The sequence below is a fragment of the Stegostoma tigrinum genome, chromosome 8 (genome assembly GCF_030684315.1).
Source record: "Stegostoma tigrinum isolate sSteTig4 chromosome 8, sSteTig4.hap1, whole genome shotgun sequence".
NCBI classification, from domain to species: Eukaryota; Metazoa; Chordata; class Chondrichthyes; order Orectolobiformes; family Stegostomatidae; genus Stegostoma; species Stegostoma tigrinum.
In genome coordinates this window covers 84778631-84798951 of record NC_081361.1, presented here as the reverse complement: position 1 = coordinate 84798951, position 20321 = coordinate 84778631, and the positions used below count along the sequence as shown (strand labels likewise).

General features: G+C 42.4%; 2 protein-coding genes across 10 annotated transcripts in view; one reads left to right on the top strand and one right to left on the bottom strand.

The window, feature by feature from the left end:
• Positions 1 to 10128, top strand: part of LOC125456041 (very-long-chain enoyl-CoA reductase-like) — an 87395-nt gene extending 77267 nt beyond the window's left edge. For all 6 annotated transcript variants that reach the window (XM_048538680.2, XM_048538682.2, XM_048538684.2 and 3 more), the window contains exons 8-13: positions 3585 to 3657; positions 3768 to 3811; positions 5496 to 5553; positions 7373 to 7461; positions 9144 to 9189; positions 9303 to 10128. In XM_048538680.2, coding sequence (XP_048394637.2) covers positions 3585 to 3657; positions 3768 to 3811; positions 5496 to 5553; positions 7373 to 7461; positions 9144 to 9189; positions 9303 to 9430 — 438 coding nt within the window. In that variant the 3' untranslated portion in view covers positions 9431 to 10128. The remainder of the gene's footprint in view (positions 1 to 3584; positions 3658 to 3767; positions 3812 to 5495; positions 5554 to 7372; positions 7462 to 9143; positions 9190 to 9302) is intronic.
• A 4511-nt stretch (positions 10129 to 14639) lies between these two features.
• Positions 14640 to 20321, bottom strand: part of abca4b (ATP-binding cassette, sub-family A (ABC1), member 4b) — a 156406-nt gene continuing 150724 nt past the window's right edge. For all 4 annotated transcript variants that reach the window (XM_059648065.1, XM_059648068.1, XM_059648067.1 and 1 more), the window contains 4 exons: positions 19981 to 20084; positions 19794 to 19886; positions 17470 to 17719; positions 14640 to 15343 (listed from right to left, as the gene is read on the bottom strand). In XM_059648065.1, coding sequence (XP_059504048.1) covers positions 15170 to 15343; positions 17470 to 17719; positions 19794 to 19886; positions 19981 to 20084 — 621 coding nt within the window. In that variant the 3' untranslated portion in view covers positions 14640 to 15169. The remainder of the gene's footprint in view (positions 15344 to 17469; positions 17720 to 19793; positions 19887 to 19980; positions 20085 to 20321) is intronic.

The window sequence follows — 20321 nt, the reverse complement described above, 5'->3', positions numbered from 1 at the left end:
GTCAGGGGGCCAACTGGGACAGTGCGGGGTGACGACTGCCGCGGTATTTTCTTTGCTCTGTTTTTTTTTCTTCTTTGTATTTTTTTCCTTTAGTTGGTGTATGTACCCCCTGGGTAGCCCGGAGCGGCTTGCATGACTGGGTAGGTGTATAAATATGTTTTATTTTTTGTACATCTTCTGAATAAAGTATATTTTTTCAAATTTAAAAAAAAAGTGACGAAATGTCTGAAAACTAACCTTCCAGCTCAGCGAGCAAACTCACATCCAAGCGAAAGGTCTTTAGTTTAGAAAGGCTTCATGTGTTGGTACAGGCTTGGTGGGCCAAAGGGCCTGTTCCTGTGCTGTTCTGTTCTTCTTTTTTAAAGCTGCATCTATACTGTTCCCATCAAACACACTCAGGACAGTTACAGCCTAGGGACAGGAAAAGAGTACAGTTTCCTTTAATCTTTTCAAATTAAAGATCCCTCAACACTGTCTGCATCAAACAGCCAGAGGACAGGGACAGCACAGGATTAGACAAAGAATAAAACTTCCTCTACTCCTTTTAAACCAAGTACAATGCTCCCTGAACAGCTTTGATTGTAGCTGAAGCACATTCTGTGATTTACAAATTTACACAATTTACCAAATTTACCTTTTCCTTTCTTAAAAAGAATTGAACCTTTAACGCTGCTTTCTCTCCACAGGTGCTGGCAGACCTGCTGACCTTCTCCAGCATGTTCACTTTTACTTCAGATTTCCAGCTTCCGCAGTATTTTGCTTTTATAAAAATCCCAGTCTTCACTCAGTGAATGAAATTGAAACCGGGCTTTCTGACATAGTTAAGATGATTAAAGGAATTGATTTGCGATATAAAGAGAAGTATTTACCCTGTTGGTGGAATCATCACAGGGTGTGGGAATCGGGGGGAGCATCGTCATAAAATTAAAAGCCAGACTATTGAGAGGTGAGGTCAACCAAATCCTCCTCTCACAACTGGTGTTGAAAATCTGAAATAATCACCCTCCCAGAAGTGTGGAGGGTGGGGTGTGTGGCGGGGGTGCGGGGCAGGAGTAGTTGCTACAGTCAAGTGAAAAATGTCAAAGCTGTTATTGATGGCATGTTATTACATGAGTTTATGAACGGCAGTGGGACTGAAATAGATGGATAGACTTGAGATACAGATTGGCTAAAATTGAATGGAATGCTGGAATAGGCTCAAAAGGGTGAATGACCTCTTCCTGCTCTCAAGTGATTCGAAACAAAGTTACAGCTGAATATTTGAGTGGATCAACAATTCCAGGCCATTCAGTTATGACATAATTAGTTATGTTTAACAAAATATAATGTGGATTATGTCGCACTTTTCACAACTGCCGCCTCCTCAGTTTGTTTTACATCCAATGGTGAACCTCTGGAAGTGTGGTCACTGCTATAATGCTGTTATATAACTGCTATAATTTGTGATCAGCAAGCTACCTTGTTATCGTGACATTGTTTGAGGGGTAACTATTAACCCAGACATGGCAGATAACTTTTCTACTGTCCTGGGATCAGGCAGGACCTCAATTTAAAACCCTGCGTAGCCCAATGCAACGCTATCACCTTGAACTGCAACCACTTACATCTTAGGTAAAGCAAGACAAAGACGATTGGAAACAGACTAATTCTGTTCACGTTTGAATAATAGACTGGAATAACTGCTATAATAAGTGACAGTCAAAACACAAATCCACATTCATGTTCATAGTCTTACCTTCTCAGAGCTGACTAAAGGGACTGTGTGGCCACTTCAAATAGAGCACAGCAAAGTCTGTACAGAAATAATAATTTTTGCTGGTTGTTCTTAACTAAGGATTAAACCTCACTGTCCAAGAGCCTAAACAATCTTCACCCGTACCCCGTCCAATCTTGTGTATTATATTTGCTGCACCCAGTGTGGCCCACTCTGCATTGGAGAAACCGAACACAGACTGGGTGACCGCTTTACAGAACAGTTCCAGTCTGTGCGCAAGCATGGCCCTGACCTTGCTGTAGCCGGTGACTTTAACACCGCGCCCTGCTCTCATGTCCGGTTTTCTGTCCTTAGCATACTGCAATGCTCCAGCAAATCACAGCGCAAACTGAAGGAACAACTTCTCATCTTCAGACTAGGCGCTTTGCAGCCTTCTGGTCTTAATATTGAGTTCAGTGCTTTCAGATTATGAACCCACTTACATTCCTTCTCTTAGTTTTCCTCGTTGCATTCTCTGTCACCATGTCTTCTCTCTCCCCTCCCCCCTACTCCAATGGGACTGACTGTGCTTTCCAGTCTGGCTGTTAGACACACCATTGCCCTGCTAGTCTCACACTCCAATCACTTAATCTGCACCATCAACATCCTTTCTCCCCCAGCACTCCAATTCCCTACGATTACATAAGTGCTACTCCCTCCACACTTCAGCTCAGGCCTGATGAAGAGGCACGTAGACTTAAAACATCACCAAAAGGATGTGGACGCTTTGGAGAGGGTGCAGGGGAGGTTCACCAGGATGTTGCCTGGTATGGAGGGTGCTAGCTATGAAGAGAGGTTGAGTAGATTAGGATTATTTTCATTAGAAAGACGGAGGTTAGGGGGGGACCTGACTGAGGTCCACAAAACCATGAGAGGTATAGACAGGGTGGATAGCAAGAAGGTTTTTCCCAGAGTGGGGGACTCAATTACTAGGGATCACGATTTCAGGGTGAGAGGGGAAAAATTTAAGGGAGATGTGTGTGGAAAGTTCTTTATGCAGAGGGTGGTGGGCGCCTGGGATGCGTTGCCAGTGGAGGTGGCAGAGGTGGGCATGATAGTGTCATTTAAGATGTATCTAGACAGATACACAAATGGGCAGGGAGCAGAGGGATTCAGATCCTTGGAAAATAGGCGACAGGGTTAGATAGAGGATCTGGATCGGTGCAGGCTTGGAGGGCCGAAGGGCCTGTTCCTGTGCTGCAATTTTCTTTGTTCTTTTAGCTTGCTTTTTGTCCATGGATACTGCCTGACCTGCTTTGATTGCCAGCATTTCTTGTTTTCATTACAGATTCCAGCATCTGCAGCAATTTTCTCTGTTATTAGTACTTAGCAAGGTTATTTGAGATCTTTCCAATGACAGTTTTTCACACGTTAAGTGAAGTTACTTCTTTTCCCCCTTTTATTCCTTAACGGGATGAGGGTGTCGCTGACTAGGCCAGCATTGATTACCTATCGAGCAGGTCAGAGTCAACCACATTGCCGTGGGTCTGGAGTCACATGTATGCCAGACCAGGTAAGATGGCAGTTTCCTTCCCTAAAGGACATTGTCAGGGGGAATGCCCATCTAATCGACATCATTAGATTCTTAATTCCAGATATTTTTTATTGAATTCAGGATTGGAACCTGGGTCTCCAGAACGTTATCTGGATGTCTGGATTAACAGTCCAGCAATAATACCACGAGGCCATCACTTCCCCCCTTAATTTTGATTCAGTTCAACTGAGAGTAAAAACACTCTCAGACGCTCAGCAACTGCAACCTGAATGACATTGTAATCGAGTTGATCTTAATGAGAAGGATGATCTCTAATGTTTACCATTGCCTTCACAGAACTGCTTCTATTACTGGGGTTTTACTGCGTGGCTGGCTTATTTCATCAACCATCCACTTTACACACCTCCCTGTAAGTGACATGTTATTCTTGCTGCATTTCAACTCATGAGCTGACTGTAATCCATTTTGATTATTGCCTTGTAATTGTCTTATTGTGATTTTGTTTTCTCGCTTTTACAGTATATGGCGACCAACAGGTCCATCTGGCTCTTTATACCTTCCTGGTAGGTTATAGCATCAAAATTTTACCCTGTCCACATCCTCATATGTTTCATTTCAGATGTATCATACTAACAATAAAACTGAACAATCCGTATCTTAATGAGATCTTACGATCTACTGTTTACTATCTATTTTAAGCACAACGGAGACCAGTGTTAATTATATTGATGCAGATCAACTAATGATATTAAAACAGACACATTAGATCTTCACCCAGTGGGTATAAAAATGTAGAAGAAGGTATCTGTTTCTCAGTATGAGGCATGTTTTCTTCACACTCCGTTTTACTGTACTAATGGAAATCTTCCCCATTGTGAGCAGTGATCAAATTTAGGATTTGCTTTCCTCTTGCCATTACTTGTTGGAGAGTGGGATACCCGAGGGATTTTTTGCACTTTCTGCTGGTGTTTTTTGACACTCACTCAGTCTTTATCTTCATATTTTTAAAATACAGGTGACCACATCTATAAACATGTGGCCCACAAAGCTCTTAACCTCACTGATGCACTACAGCGAGACCAACTGCTTTCCTCAAGCTTAATTTTTCCTACTCAACCGTTCAGGGATGTTAACACACACCTCTGGCGCAGATGGAACTTGAACCCAGGGTTACTCTGCCCAGGGGCAGGGGACATTAATACTGCACCACAAAGGGTGCTCTGCTGCAGCGAATATCAGTTCCTACACATATGGTTATCCAGGACATGAGGAGCATCTGGGAGTTCCCACGTGGAACAGGGTCCACAGTTCATGGGTCTCAGCTGCACTGCCATGCCAGTATTTATCAGATGAATTAAATTGCTACTTAAAGACACACTTATTATATGTGGAGCTTCATTATACCTGAAGTAGAGAAAACGTCTATGTAGTCTATTATATGTATGACTGTTGTTTCAGGGAAATGTGCGCCTGTTTTGCTTTGAACAATGAGCTGCAGAATGAAAAGTTCACTTGCACTTGCTGATGTACACTTGACAGCTGACTGCAGATGTCTGCCAGGTACAAGCCATTAGATTAGCCAGGATGTTAAAAGCCAGGCTTGAAGAAGTGTTATGTCAGACTCGAAACATGAACTCTGCTTCTCTCTTTATGGATGTGCCGGACCTGCTAAGTTTCTCCAACCCTTTCTGTTTTTATTGTGTGACAGCTAATTTGATTTACAAGTGGTCAGAACATCAATAGCTATATGAAACCTGGTTAAAAAAAAAGTGAATGGCATTCCATTGGATTATTCTGGACAATTAATGGATCAACAGGCCTGATTGACAATTTCCTTTACAGAGATGTGTTGATTTGTGGACTAGGTATAGCAACAAGGAATCAATAGGGAATCTACCTCTCAAACATCAGCCAGATCATTATACTGTGTAGGAAATACGTTATAAAGAAGATATTTGAATCGTTATGGATCCAGTGTTATTTATAACCATTGGCACTCTTAGTGTCTTGCTGTAGTTTTGAGCTTTTTGTGTAATCATATTTTTAATGAATTGGACAAGTAGTTTTAGCCTGAATGCAATGCCCTGACAGTATTTATCAAATTTAGAAATTTTAAAAGAGTTCAAATTCCAGACTAGACTGTGAAGCTGTCACTCTAGGTATGGTTAGTGTGCTGCTATAGAATCTTAAAGTGTATATTCTGGGGACTATGAACAGTTGATAACTATATTGTGGTGATTTATGTAGGTATGTGAAATTGGAAATTTCTCAATCCATATAGCCCTGAGGAACCTGCGCTCTGAAGGTAAGCACCATTCTACTCTCCTGTTGGTGATCTCTATCCAACAATGTGTTTCTGTCAGGAGATTAACTTAGAAAACGTCACTGTTTGAAACTGACTTGAATCCACTCCACCTCACTCTACAAGTAACTTGTCTTCATAATATTATTCTTCTGTTAGGAATTGGTTGGTGGTTTCAATGCTGGAAGAATGGGAACAGAAAAGTAACAGAATGATTAGGATGAACTGATGTTAATGCTTGCAGTGCCTTTCGATTCCTCAGAATCTTCCATTGTGTTTAACATTAATCACTGCTATAAATACCAAGATTTTGGTAATATTCACGCAGTAACAGGCCACACATGGTAATGTGAAATGAGATAAATCATCAGTTTCTGGTGGTGGTTGAAGAACAAATGTTGGTCAGGATATTCAGCCAACTTCCTTAGCTTTTTTGGAATACCACTTGCTCAACCCCTTTGGTTTACCGAAACAGGCAGATGTGGCCCTGGTTTATCACTCACTCAAAATGGAACTCTGATGAGCTCAAAGCTCATGTGCTCTGAACCTAATTTTTGGACCATGCCCCCTGGTTGTAGAATCCCCAACCAGTAGAAATGGTTTATCTTTATCTAAACTGTCTTCTGCTATTGATATCTTGAAGACATTGATGATATCTCCCCCTAACCTTCTAAGTTCTGGAGGAAACAAGTATACTTTGTGTAATGTTTCCTCATAACTCCTACAGTGCAGGCACCATTCTCGGAAGGTGACATTATACTGTCCCTGAGGTCAGTATATCCTTCCTAAGGTGTGGTGCCCAGATTTGCTCACAATACTCCAAGTGGAGTCTGAGCAGGGTTTTGTATAACTGCAGCATAACTTTCACATCCTTCTACTCCGGTCCTTTACATTTAAAGGCCAGCATTTCATTAGCCTTCTGTCTCTTAATTGAGCCTGATGTCAGATTCAAATTCAAAGGGAATTGTCGCATCTAGAACTGTACTTTTCTGTACCCCCTATTTAATGTGTTTCTTACAATATCAACAGCAGAGAGACCATATAAACCAACCTCCATTGTGCACCTTCCTCAGAAAGTCATTCAGTGAGTACTTTACATTTTATAACAGAATGTTGTAAGAATCAACTGGCAAGTATAGAACGATCCCAGAAATAAAACCTCACCTCTGTAAGCTGCTGTTAACTTGTCGTGTTGCCTTCTTTCTGGCTCTGTTAGCTCTTTTGCCTGTTCTTAAATTTTTTTACAGTCAACCTATTAGGACACACCTCCTGAGCAAGTAAGCCTCAAGCCTAGGTCTTCTGCATTAGAGATTGCACCAAAAGCAACCCACCCCCCAACCCCATTCTGTGTTTTTTTTAGCTTCAGACAATCTCTATCTCCTTTCTGCTGTAAATCTCACTGCAGGGTAATAGGCAGCTTATCATCTTAAGCCTACATCATGCAGGAAGCTAGTTCAACCTCTCTGTCAGAAGACAACCTTTATTCCACGTGGAAATGAGGGTACAGCAGGCATTTATTGCCCACATTACTGTGGGTCTGGAGTCACATGTAGACCAGGATGGGATGGGATGGGACTTTCCCTCCCCCCCTGACAATTGGAAATGATTCACAGTTATCAGTAGACTCTTAGCTTTAGATTTTTATTGAATTCAAATTCTACCATACCCCATGGCAGGATTTGAACACAGGTCCCCAGAACGTTAGCTGGGTTGCTGGATTAACACTATTCAGTGATAACACCACTAGGCCATTGCCTCCCCTTCAATTGCTTATGTTATTGTTCATTTATGATGACTAATGCTTATTATTTCTCCCCCACAGGATCCAAGACACGTAAGATTCCTTACCCAACAAAGAACCCTTTCACTTGGCTCTTTTTTTTTGTGTCCTGCCCCAATTACACCTACGAGGTATGTTGACAGTGGGGAGTGCTCACCCATTCATCACCAGTGCAGAAGTTGTGTCAAACCAAAAGGCATCTCACTGAGAAAGTAGAAGGTTCTGCATTAGATTGCATTGCTGCAGTGTTTGGAGACATTGCCTAATGTCAAACTCAACCAGAGACAGAGCAGAGCACGAACACTGCCACAGATGATGTCAGAAACTGTGCTTGTTTCTACTAACATCGCACCTTTCAACCTGCCTTTGGAAAGTGGCAAACAAAGAAACCTCAAAGCTGTAGTTTTGTTTTAAAATGCCTTGATGCCAAGGGCTTGTTTCAGATATAAAGCAGGTGAACGTTGCATGGCTTTGGAAGAGTGTGGTTGAGAAACTAGGGTTGGGGATATTTGGGGTGCTGAACACCCCAGACTCCTATTGGAACAGGCTTCCTTTGGGGTTTTGACAGGGTGCCCCTGAATTGCTATTGAGACAGGCTTTCTATCTGATTTACAGAGTTCAGACAGGGTGGGTGGAGGGTCAGCCTGAAGACCTGCAGCTTCAACGGCTGTAGTAGAGGTGAGATGGTGGGCTCTCAAACCCGTGGTTTAATTAAAAACATACAACGGTGAAGAAATTCGCTTGACAGGCTTGCTTTAGGTATAGGCCCAGGCATGTCGAGACATACTGTCATGATGTGACCTGTCTAGGTAGTTGTACAATCTACTCCCATCACCCTTCAACCCCATCACATTGGGGAACAGGAGAAGCCCACCCACTTTTCATTTTCATTATCAGAGTCAGCCAAATTAATCTAATTGTCTGCTGTCCTGTTGGACCTCCAGTAATGTGGCCTGTACTGGGAGCAGATAGAATCACAGAAATGTACAGCATGGAAACAGACCTTTCAGTCCAACTCATCCATGACGACCTGATATTCTAAATTAATCCAGTCCCATTTGCCAGCATTAGGCCCATATCCCTCTAAACCCTTCCCGTTCATGTACCCATCCAGATGCCATTTAAATGTTGTAATTGTACTAGCCTCTTCCACCGGCAATTCATTCCATACATTCGCTACCCTCTGTATGAAAAGGCCATCCCTTAGTTTCCTTCTAAATTTTTTCCCTCTCACCTTAAACCTATGCCCTCTTAGTTTTGGACTCCCCTACCTTGGCGAAAGGACTTTGACTATTCACCCTATCCATGCCCCTCATAATTTTACAAACTTCTATAAGGTCACCACCCATCCTCTGACACTCCAGAGAAAATAGCCCATCCTATTCAGCCTCTCTCTATAGCCCAAATCCTGGTAACATCCTTGTAAGTCTTTTCTGAGCCCTTTCAAGTTTCACAACATCCTTCCTAAAGCAGGGTGACCACAACTGCGCACAGTATTCCAAAAGTGGCCCAAACAATATCCAGTGCAATATGACCTCCCAACTCCTATATTCAATGCACACACTCAGATAGTACTGTCTGCTTCTGTTTCTGATCGTGACTGTGTTCGAAAATCCTGCTGCCAAACCTGGTTAGCTTCTCTGATATCCATATATCTTACTGAGACTAAATGTGGTGAACAGGGGTGCAACATTATATTTGTAAAGTACATTTCAAACTGTGCAACATGCTACATTTCACTTAAAAACAGGGGCCTACACTGGCCAGTAGCCTTGAGTCAAACCATCTCATCTGTTTGCTTGTTGATCTGTAGGTAGGATCCTGGATTGGTTTTACTATAATGACGCAGTGTCTTCCAGGTAGGAAAATATATTGCAGTGTCTTAGATTTCCTATTTAAAACACTTCAATGCAAGCGTAGAAAAACATGTTTCCAATTGTCATTTAACCTTTTTCTTCATTTTGCTTTTCAGTCGGTCTCTTTACCCTGATTGGTTTCTTCCAAATGACTGTTTGGGCGAAGGGCAAGCATCATATGTATCTGAAGGAGTTTAAAGATTATCCCACCCTCCGCATGCCGATTATTCCTTTCCTGTTGTAATGTAGCACAGTTCTGAGGCACCAAAAAGGTCAAAGCCTCCTTGGGAGAAATCCTCACCCTTTTCCACACCCTGACAATTAAACCAGGGCCTTCAGTGCATGTCAACCTTCAGCATGGGACTGCCAACTTGAAATGCTCATATCTGTATAACTGACTCAGATCACTGCATTTGCCCAACTCATTGTAGGTTGATTTATTTTATTATTCCTCATGGTTTACATTAGAAACCATATCAGTCCTTCCTCAGCGCCTTACATTAACTTTGCCTTAATGCAAAGCTTGAATGTTTAATCACTTCTCAAACTACACAACCACAGCCATTAATACTGTACTGTCTGCTAAGCATGCTTGCTGTTGGTTTAAGTGTATTGGGGAGTGATCCACTGTTTTCAAGGCTTTGTTTTGAAATATTTAGATGCTGACAACAAAGAGTGGCCCGCGTGTGTTATTTTGCAGATCCTTTGCTTGTACTGTCTGTTGCCAAATAAAAATAATTTAGTTGAAATGCTTTCTTTTCAAAGAAAATAAATACTAAATAAAGGGTGAAATGAGTGATGTTCTAGGGGAAGCTCCTCTTGGGTGATGGCCCGTGTCACTGACAGAATTTACATGTTCTCGTACAGCCAGTATGATCGGTATGGTTTGTGATGAAAGAGGTGTGCTTTTTCTTACCGTGGATATTTATTCCCCAAATAAAATCCAGCAGCAAGCTTTTGTGAGTTTGTAAATAAAGCTTTTATTCTCTCACACGCTCTTGACATGTATACTCATGCACACAAAACCTAGCCACAGTCAAAGGTCGTACACTGATAAATTATGGTTAACTCATTCTTTAGCTGATCATCTTTGTTTATCTTGTGGCAGTTTTCTCAGACAGTTTCAATGCTTTAAAATTGAGGTAAGTCTTGTTAAAGTGGATGATTTCAATAGACCATAAGGCTCCCTGTAGTTTAATTTCTAAGAGATTTCAATCTGATGATAATACTGTTTGAATAGTTTTCAGGAAAGGGCACTGATTCACACCATTCTGGAATGTTACTTTTGTTCTTCCGTGAGATTGAGGAGTGCTGTCAATCTACAAAAGAAATCAGCTGTCTGAGAATGACCATCTGTCCAGTATTAAAATGTATCAGTAATGTCTGATGAAGGGTCTAGGCCTGAAACGTCAGCCTTCCTGCCCCTAAGGTGCTGCTTGGCCTTCTGTGTTCATCCAGCTCCACACCTTGTTATCTATGACTGAAAGTCTGTTGCATACAGGGACATGACACCTGGTAATATACAGAAGCAGAAGTTGCTGGAAAAGCTCAGCAGGTCTGAAGGCAAATCAGAGTTAACATTTTGGGTTCGGTGACCCTTCCTCAGAACAGGTCCCAGACCTGAAATGTTAACTCTGATTTGCCTTCACAGATGCTGCCCGACTTGCTGAGCTTTTCCAGCAACTTCTGTTTTAGTTCCAAGTTTCCAGCATCTGCAATTCATATGTTTTTTATACCAGGTAATGTAAGTGTTGTAAATGCCACCCAGATAAACAGATATAAAAATGAATTGCATTTAAGTAGTGCCTGTAAGAACTACTTGACTTTACAACTACAGTCAACTACTCGGCAATGCAATCACTATCGCAGTGAAGGAAATCTAACAGTCAACTTTGAGACATAAAATTCTCAGCAACAGCGATTTGCTAACAGCCATATACCTGCTTATGTGTGAGTGATAATGGGAACTGCAGATGCTGGAGAATCCAAGATAATAAAATGTGAGGCTGGATGAACACAGCAGAGATACCTGCTTAGACTTGGTTTTGGAAAAGGCTTTGTGTAAGAGGCAGAGAGCTTCAGATCTTGCTCAAAACCATTCATCTGAGAGGGCAGGCACTGCCTTGGTAAACTATCTCAAAGGTTGGCCATTGATAATGTTTCACTGTTGGACTGAGTGTGCTAATTCTAAGTAATTTGGAATTTGTGACCTGAAACATTGTGCACATCATGTTTTTCTGGTCTGAAGGCCAGAAAACAGGCTAGTTGAGTGATTTATTTTATTAAAGATAAAAAGGTTCCCTTATAGGGCGACCCCAGTGATTAATGTTATTTGTCCATTGAAGAAACTTTGTTGGAGCGGAGCAAGAGAGGTACTTAACTCTATGATACATGAGGCGTGTTTTGCAGCTATTTGCAAAGGGACGTATTGAATGTTGAGATTGAACCCTAGAAATTTCACTCAAGACCATATGACCCTATTAAGAAATAAGAATGGGAGTAGGCCCTTTGGCTCCTCAGGCCTTCTCTGCCATTCAGTGGGATCATGGCTGACCTGACTTTCGTCACATCCACTTTCCTGCCCTTTCTTAATAATTCTTGATCCCCTGACTGATCAAGAATCTATCTATCTCAGCTGTAAACATGCACAATGACATTGCCCCTCAGCTATCTGTGGCAAGGAGCTCCAAAGATCTCTGCCCTTTGAGAGAAGAAATTCCTCATCTCATTCTTAAATTGATGCCCCTTAATCCTGAGATTACGCCCTCTGGTTTCCTCTGAGGGGAAACATTCTTGCAGCACTTACCCTGACAAGTCTGTGTATGTTTCAACGAGACCACCTCACATTTTTCTGAACTCCAGCAAGTGGGGTCCCAACCAATTTTAACCCTTTTCTGACATGACACTCCCACTGTACTGGTGACTGGGAGTAATGCAAACCTTCCACGTCAACCACCTTTTGGATTTGGGAGGTGGTTTCTCTTACTTTTTACTCTCTGCATTTATCTGGCTTGGGACTGGCTCTGATACACACCACACATTAACCAGTGTGTATCAGATGATGTCAGCAACTGTGCATGCGTTGTGACCAGTTCAGATATGGCAAAACCACAAACTGTTCAATGTATATAGTGGGAGTATATAGTGCAGACTGTAGAGGATACATAATGCTATTTTTTAAGGAGTATTCGGTACAGATGCTGGCGAGTGTGCAGTGCAGACTGGAGAGCAGATAGTGCAGTTGGTGGGGACTGTACAGTGCAGACTTTGGGAGTGTATGGTGCAGGTGCATTGAAAAGACATTTCGATAGGTACATGAATAGGAAAGGTGGGGAGAGTGCAGTGCAGTGGAAGAGTATACAGTGCAGATGGTGAGGGATATATGCTGCCAAACTCCCTGATGTATACAGAGCAGATGGCAAGGGATATATGCTGACAAACTCCCTGATGTATACAGTGCAGACTGTCAAGTGCATATAGTGCATACTTCTAGGTGTATATTGCTGACTGTGCAATGTAGACAGGCCAGATTGTTAAGTGTTTATAATAAAGACCGTTGGGTGTATACAGTATATCTTGCACTATAAACCTTCCGCAATCTGTGAAAGCCATGCAGTGCATTTGTAGTATGTACTTTGGACTATGGGGAGGATAAAATGCAGACTGTCAGGTGAATGTACTCCACATTGTGAAGAATTTATGATGAAGACTGTCAGGTGCATACAGTACAGATTGTGGGAAGTTTATAATGCAGACTAATGTGTATTGTGCAGACTGTCAGGTGCATGTTGCACAGGCCTGAATACCATTCATCTAAAGGAATATTCCCAGGCAGTGAGGACCCTTTGGGCATTTAGCACAGAAACAGACCATTGGATCCAACTTGATCATGCTGACCACTTGCCTGTGTTCGGCCCATTTCCTAACAAACATTTTCTGTTCATGTACTTATCCAAATGCCTTTTTATTGTTGTAACTGTATCTGCATCTACCATTTCCTCTGGCAGTTCAATCCACATACAAACCATTCTCTGTATAAAAACATTTCCCCTCGGGTCCATTTTAAATTTTTCTCCACTCGTCTTAAGAGTACGCCCCCTAGTTTTGAATTCCCACCCTAGAGAAAAGACATTTGGTGTTCACATTATCTATGCCTGTTATGATTTTATAAACCTATATAAGGTGACCCGTCAATCTCCTACTCTCAGTCCCAGCCTGTCCTTAATCACTCTCATTCTGTACCCAGCAATTACGTGGTAAATCTTTTCTGAGCCTTGTCCAATTTAATAATATTTGTTGAGGAATCGTCATTCAGAAATTATAGTCATTCAAGCTTTTAGTTGTGAGCACTAATGGTATAAAGTAAAAGAAACAATACGCTGATGTAAACTACTTGTTGAGATAATTGTATTTACCTTCATGTAGTGGTTAATAAAAGGATTAGATCAGCTGGTATTTTCCCTGCCAGTGCTGGAACTGTATCCGCTGAAAATAGCAGTTCAGTCACAGTCTGGTTTCATATCACACAGCCCTGTCAATAGAAAACTGCAGTCTGCACAGTGTGGTCAGCATTTTATGATGAGTTTATGAACTGAATGCATATGAACTTTTTCACTGGGGTTTAAACATGCTGAACGTCAAGCCATATTTGTCATCATAATAAACAGTCAATTTTGCTGATTGTGATGGAAATTTCTGATCACGTCAGCATTTCTTGGCTGGCAATGATAAAAGCTCCAAATTCACAATTTCAGATGCTCGGGTATGTAATAACTCTGATAATTTATTCTTTGCTGTTCTCTTTTGCCAAAGGCATATCATCGACAGTTATCAACTTGATGGTTGGGTGTGTCACAGAGTGCATGCAGTCTATACAACATTTCTCCAGATTTCTCCGCTTTTATTGTTTCATGAGTCCTGATAAGTCTTTCAAAGTGAAAAATGTTGTATTGAGAGCTGAACCTTCAAAAAAATAAAAATGTGTTTGGGTGTGTTTCTGTTGGAGAGAGAAAGGAAGGTTTGAAACAGGAGCAGAGGTCTTTGTAGCTGACAGTCTGGTGATCATTATTAAATGTGACTGGATGTAAAGCTTCAGTTATTTTGTTGTTTTAAAACTAATGTTTTGACGCATTCCAAGCATTTGACATTCTAAATGCATTTTAAAATGCATTTCTTTCTAATGGGTGATGAGGATCATGCTGGTGCTCCTATATCTCAGGCCACTATTAGTTAGAATCTTATCATAATGTGAAGTTCAGAACACTGGCTAAACATTATGTGCAGGAGACACTGTTTGCTTTTACATCCATTCACAATGTGTGGGAGTGAGCTTTTCACACCTATTTCATGAGAACTTGTATCAAAACAGAATTGTTGGGTACAATTTCGCCTGTCTTAGCTGTAGTAACATTAGAAACCTCTTATTTATGAAAGTAAACAGCCCATGGCAGAAATCCTTCCCCTTGTTTCTTTATTTAAGTCTAGAAAATGTCATACTGTCATTACAGGTTTCCAGCTGCATTTTACTTTAAATTCATACAGAAACCCACATTTGAAGATGTTGTATAACAATGAATGGAGGAAACAGGGATTTGGTACATAAACGTTTGATTTCTATATATACAAACATATGTGTGCATGCTGCAGTTTAGGGGGAATGTGCAACATTAATATGAATTTCTCTGCAGGCTTCTAAGTTACAACTGAGAGATGGTCTCAGCCATGCTCAACTTATAGCTACTCGATGACAATGGATTTTCCTTTAGAGTTAGATGTGCGATCTCAGCCGGGATTAGGGCTGCTCCATAATCAGCATGTCTCAAATTGATCTTGCAGTTTGCTGTAATTGTAGCGACATTGTTACACATTGACTTGTCCGACATATGGGGGTCAGTGTTATTGTAACCACCGTGAGGAGAGGTGTCACAGTCAGAACATTTGTGATTTGTCCATGTAGTGCAGTCTGTTTATTGTTGGCACTTCCTCAGGATTTCTTCTCATTATTTAACTCAGTTTTGGAAGTGCTGGTAGCGTTCGGTTGAATGGGTTCCACTTTGGCTGGGGATACCTTTACTTCCCTCCTGGCCCCAGCAGCACGTGGGTGGAGAGCAAGATTGTCATCTTCAGCTGTCTGTTGTTTGGCAAAGTTCACAAATACCTACACAAAGGTAAGCTGAGCATTAACTCTGGTAACTTGACAACAGCATCAAGCCAACCGCATATAAACATTGAGATAACAAGGTGCAGAGCTGGATGAACACAGCCGGCCAAGCAGCATCAGAGGAGCAGGAAGGCTGACGTTTTGGGCCTAGACCCTTCCACAGAAAATTTTTTTTCTGAAGAAGGGTCGAGGCCCGAAATGTCAGCTTCCCTGCTCCTTTGATGCTGCTTGGCCGGCTGTGTTCATCCAGCTCTGCACCTTGTTATCTCAAATTCTCCAGCATCTGCAGTTCCTGCTACCTCTGCATATAACATTTGAGTCTATGGTTAAGTGGTACAACTCAATTGGTTAACCTTTGTTTTTTTTATTAACTTAATGTTTATTAACATAGAGTATCTTTAATGCAGAAAAAAATGACCCATGGTACATCATGGAGCATGCGGGAAATGTAAATCATGCCCTGGAGTGAGAGATTAAAGTGGCAATTTGGGGTGTATTTGTGATAGTGAGGAATGGGACTGGAAATTCAGCTCCAGACAAAAAGAATGTTGAGAATGTACAAAATCTGGTTCAGCCTGTAACAATGTCTGATGGTGGGCACAGAGTTGTGGTGAGAGGCTGTAGTTCGTGTTGAGGGTTGTTGGTGTCAGATTTGCTCATCCTAATGTTGACTGACAGAATTTAGAGATTATCCAGGGCTGAATATCAGGCAAATAATGTTAGAGGTTAGAGGAAGCAAAGAGATGGGGAAATATAGTGGAGGATAACAGCTGGAGGTTGCTGTAGTGCATGCTCCTGGATAGTGGCAGCAAGATGCAGGTTTGGAACACAGCAAAAGAGAAGTCAAGGATGGATCTTTAGGGAACTCTGGAATACCAAAATTGTATTACACTAATTTAACACCTTTGACAACCAAAGGTATCTTAATGAGCTTCACAGCCAATGAAATATATTTGAAGTGCAGCCATTGCTGTAATTTCAGAAACATAGCTATCAGGTTAAATATGGCAAACTCTCATCAGTTTCAACGTGATAGTGATCAGGTAATGTGTTTTACTGTGAGTGATTGAAGGATAAATATTGTCCAGTCAGAAAGGAGAATGGTAAAAGATGTGTAGTCTTCGAATATTGTGAATATTTGCTGATACACAAATAATTGGGCATCAATTTATCTCTAATCAGTGAATTAGCATGTGGTTGGCTATGAGAACAATTTACATGAGTTACTGACTTACAGTAAGATTGGCATCCCATGCGGATAGCCAAAATGGGAGAGAATGAGAAGTCCAATCAAAGAAACCACAAAAGAATTGCAGCTGAATTGCAGACCCGAGGGTTCTATGTGCACCACTTCCAGTGCAGACCTGAGGGTTCTATGTGCACCACTTCCAGTGCAGACCCGAGGGCTCTACGTGCACCACTTCCAGTGCAGACCCGAGGGCTCTACGTGCACCACTTCCAGTGCAGACCCAAGGGCTCTACGTGCACCACTTCCAGTGCAGATCCGAGGGTTCTACGTGCACCACTTCCAGTGCAGACCCGAGGGTTCTACGTGCACCACTTCCAGTGCAGACCCGAGGGCTCTACGTGAACCACTTCCAGTGCAGACCTGAGGGTTCTACGTGCACCACTTCCAGTGTGCTTCATAGTGCAACAAACGCAGATTCAAGAACTGACAGTATCACGAATCAATGCCAATACAAGACAACAATCCTGTTGTTGGGATATGGGAATTAGTTTTAATTGTGGGCACATGGGTTGCCAGTTATATGTTTGATCTGTGTTGACTTAAACAAATTCCCTTTGCTCTGTTCATTTACGTAAAAGGGAAACACAAAGTAACTATGGAAACTGTCCTCCTGTTCCAGTCAGCAGTGTATGTATGTATATGTACAGCTTTCCCAAAACAGAATGTAGTGCTTAATGGAAGCAACTTTTCTGGTATTTCCTGCGATAACAAGGAATTCTTGGATGTTGGTAATGAATTGGGAACTTTCCACTTGATCTCCTTAAAAGGAAGGTAGCTCAATCAGAAATATCACGACAGTGAAAGCTTGAAAGAACACAAAGACATTGTGTTTTGATGGGGTTATATGCAACACTTGATGTATTCTTTCCGTTACCTGGTCTAAAGTTGTTTGTGAGACTGAGTATTCATCTATCTTTAACTGCTCTTTGTTGGAGATGAGTAACTGGAAGATTTTGGATAATGATGATGAAGACAGCTGATACTGTATCATGTTGTGATGTTTCTCGATTTGCAAACTGTCAGGGAAGTTGCTTTTGAAGAATTCCTCAGCTGGATTCAGGTCAGGTGAAGCTCCAGGCTGAGTGCCTTTAATCTTCAAAGTCACCACATAGCCATCACCAAACCTAATGAACAAGAGATGAATCAACAGTTGAGAAAGCGCTTTCCTACAATATGATATTCATTAAATCAATGAGTGACATGCAACTCAGAAAGGAAAACAAACAAAAACAAAGTTGCTGGAAAAGCTGGTCTAGGAGCATCTGTGAAGAAAAAAAGCAGAGTTAACGTTTTGGGTCCGGTGAACCTTCCTCAGAACTTAGACTCGAAACGTTAACTCTGTTATTTCCTTCACAGCTGCTGCCAGTCCGACTGAGCTTTTCCAGCAATTTTGTTTTGTTCCTGATTTACAGCATCTGCAGTTCTTTTCGTGTTCATTAAAGGAAAAGACCTGGTCTAAGAATTTATAACGAGCTAATCGTCCCAACTCAAAATTAATGCAGAGGAGTTAGGAAGGACAGAATGACCTTCCTCAATTGTACTTATCTGGCAGTGTTTTGAAACAGAACAAGTGTGCATTAGATTATAATGGCATTACTGTAACATTATTCACTCTCTTCTAAAAATAATTACAAGAACTGAAGCACATGCACAGATTGCTTTCTGGTAGCTGCCAAAAATACAGATTTGAAAAACATTCATTGCTTAAAGTCATGGGTGGGTTTCCCTCCCTAGGGCTAGGATTAAAGGGTTCGCCAATGTCCATTTCACAGGCACAAGCTGCATGTGATTTTCTACCCATTAAAATAAACAGAAGGAAAATTGGAGATAATGGGAACTGCAGCTGCTGGAGAATTCCAAGATAATAAAATGTGAGGCTGGATGAACACAGCAGGCCAAGCAGCATCTCAGGAGCACAAAAGCTGACGTTTCGGGCCTAGACCCTTCATCAGAGAGGGGGATGGGGAGAGGGAACTGGAATAAATAGGGAGAGAGGGGGAGGCGGACCGAAGATGGAGAGTAAAGAAGGTAGGTGGAGAGAGTATAGGTGGGGAGGTAGGGAGGGGATAGGTCAGTCCAGGGAAGACGGACAGGTCAAGGAGGTGGGATGAGGTTAGTAGGTACATGGGGGTGCGGCTTGGGGTGGGAGGAAGGGATGGGTGAGAGGAAGAACCGGTTAGGGAGGCAGAGATAGGTTGGACTGGTTTTGGGATGCAGTGGGTGGGGGGCAAGAGCTGGGCTGGTTGTGTGGTGCAGTGGGGGGAGGGGATGAACTGGGCTGGTTTAGGGATGCAGTAGGGGAAGGGGAGATTTTGAAACTGGTGAAGTCCACATTGATACCATATGGCTGCAGGGTTCCCAGGCAGAATATGAGTTGCTGTTCCTGCAACCTTCGGGTGGCATCATTGTGGCAGTGCAGGAGGCCCATGATGGACATGTCATCTAGAGAATGAGAGGGGGAGTGGAAATGGTTTGCGACTGGGAGGTGCAGTTGTTTGTTGCGAACCGAGCGGAGGTGTTCTGCAAAGCGGTCTCCAAGCCTCCGCTTGGTTTCCCCAATGTAGAGGAAGCCACACCGGGTACAGTGGATGCAGTATACCACATTGGCAGATGTGCAGGTGAACCTCTGCTTAATGTGGAATGTCATCTTGGGGCCTGGGATAGGGGTGAGGGAGGAGGTGTGGGGGCAAGTGTAGCACTTCCTGTGGTTGCAGGGGAAGGTGCCGGGTGTGGTGGGGTTGGAGGGCAGTGTGGAGCGAACAAGGGAGTCATGGAGAGAGTGGTCTCTCCGGAAAGCAGACAGGGGTGGGGATGGAAAAATGTCTTGGGTGGTGGGGTCGGATTGTAAATGGCGGAAGTGTCGGAAGATGATGCGTTGTATCTGGAGGTTGGTAGGGTGGTGTGTGAGAACGAGGGGGATCCTCTTGGGGCGGTTGTGGCGGGGGCGGGGTGTGAGGGATGTGTTGCGGGAAATACGGGAGATGCGGTCAAGGGCGTTCTTGATCACTGTGGGGGGAAAGTTGCGGTCCTTGAAGATCACTGTGGGGGGAAAGTTGCGGTCCTTGAAGGAAAATTGGAAGCAGTTTCAGCGCAAGTTTTTCCTGGAACTTAAAGCTTGTTGAAACCCATCCTTTTAACATGTATACTCTGAGAGGTGGCAGCACAGCTGGGAAATGCTGGCAATAAACTTGAACCTACTTGTACTTGAGGTGCTGTATGGTACCCAGGCACTTGAACTGTCCATTCACCATGATGGCCAGTCTTGTGCAGAGAGCTTCACATTCTTCCATGCTGTAAAGTGAGCAGAAGAAAATGGTTACTTCTGGACACCTAGTGCAAGCAATTTATTTAAGTTTAAAAAGAGACTGTAAAACTGTTCACTCACCTGTGTGAGGTCAACACGACAGCTCTTCCTTCTCGGATAACACTGAGGAGACAGTTCCAGAGGAACCGGCGAGATTTTGGATCCATGCCTGTGGTTGGTTCATCCTAAAGAACATATTAAACACCTTAGAAACATTACTATTAACCATGCTACGCTAATGGCTCATAATTCAAATGTCATCTGATAAGCTTTCCCCGTACCGATTATGCTCTGTATAAAACTTTCCTCCCATATCTCTTTTAACTTATTCCCCCTTTCCTTAAACCTATGCTAGTGTTTGACAGTTCCATCCTGGGAAAAAAGACTCCAACTATCCATGCTTCTCATAATTTTATATACTT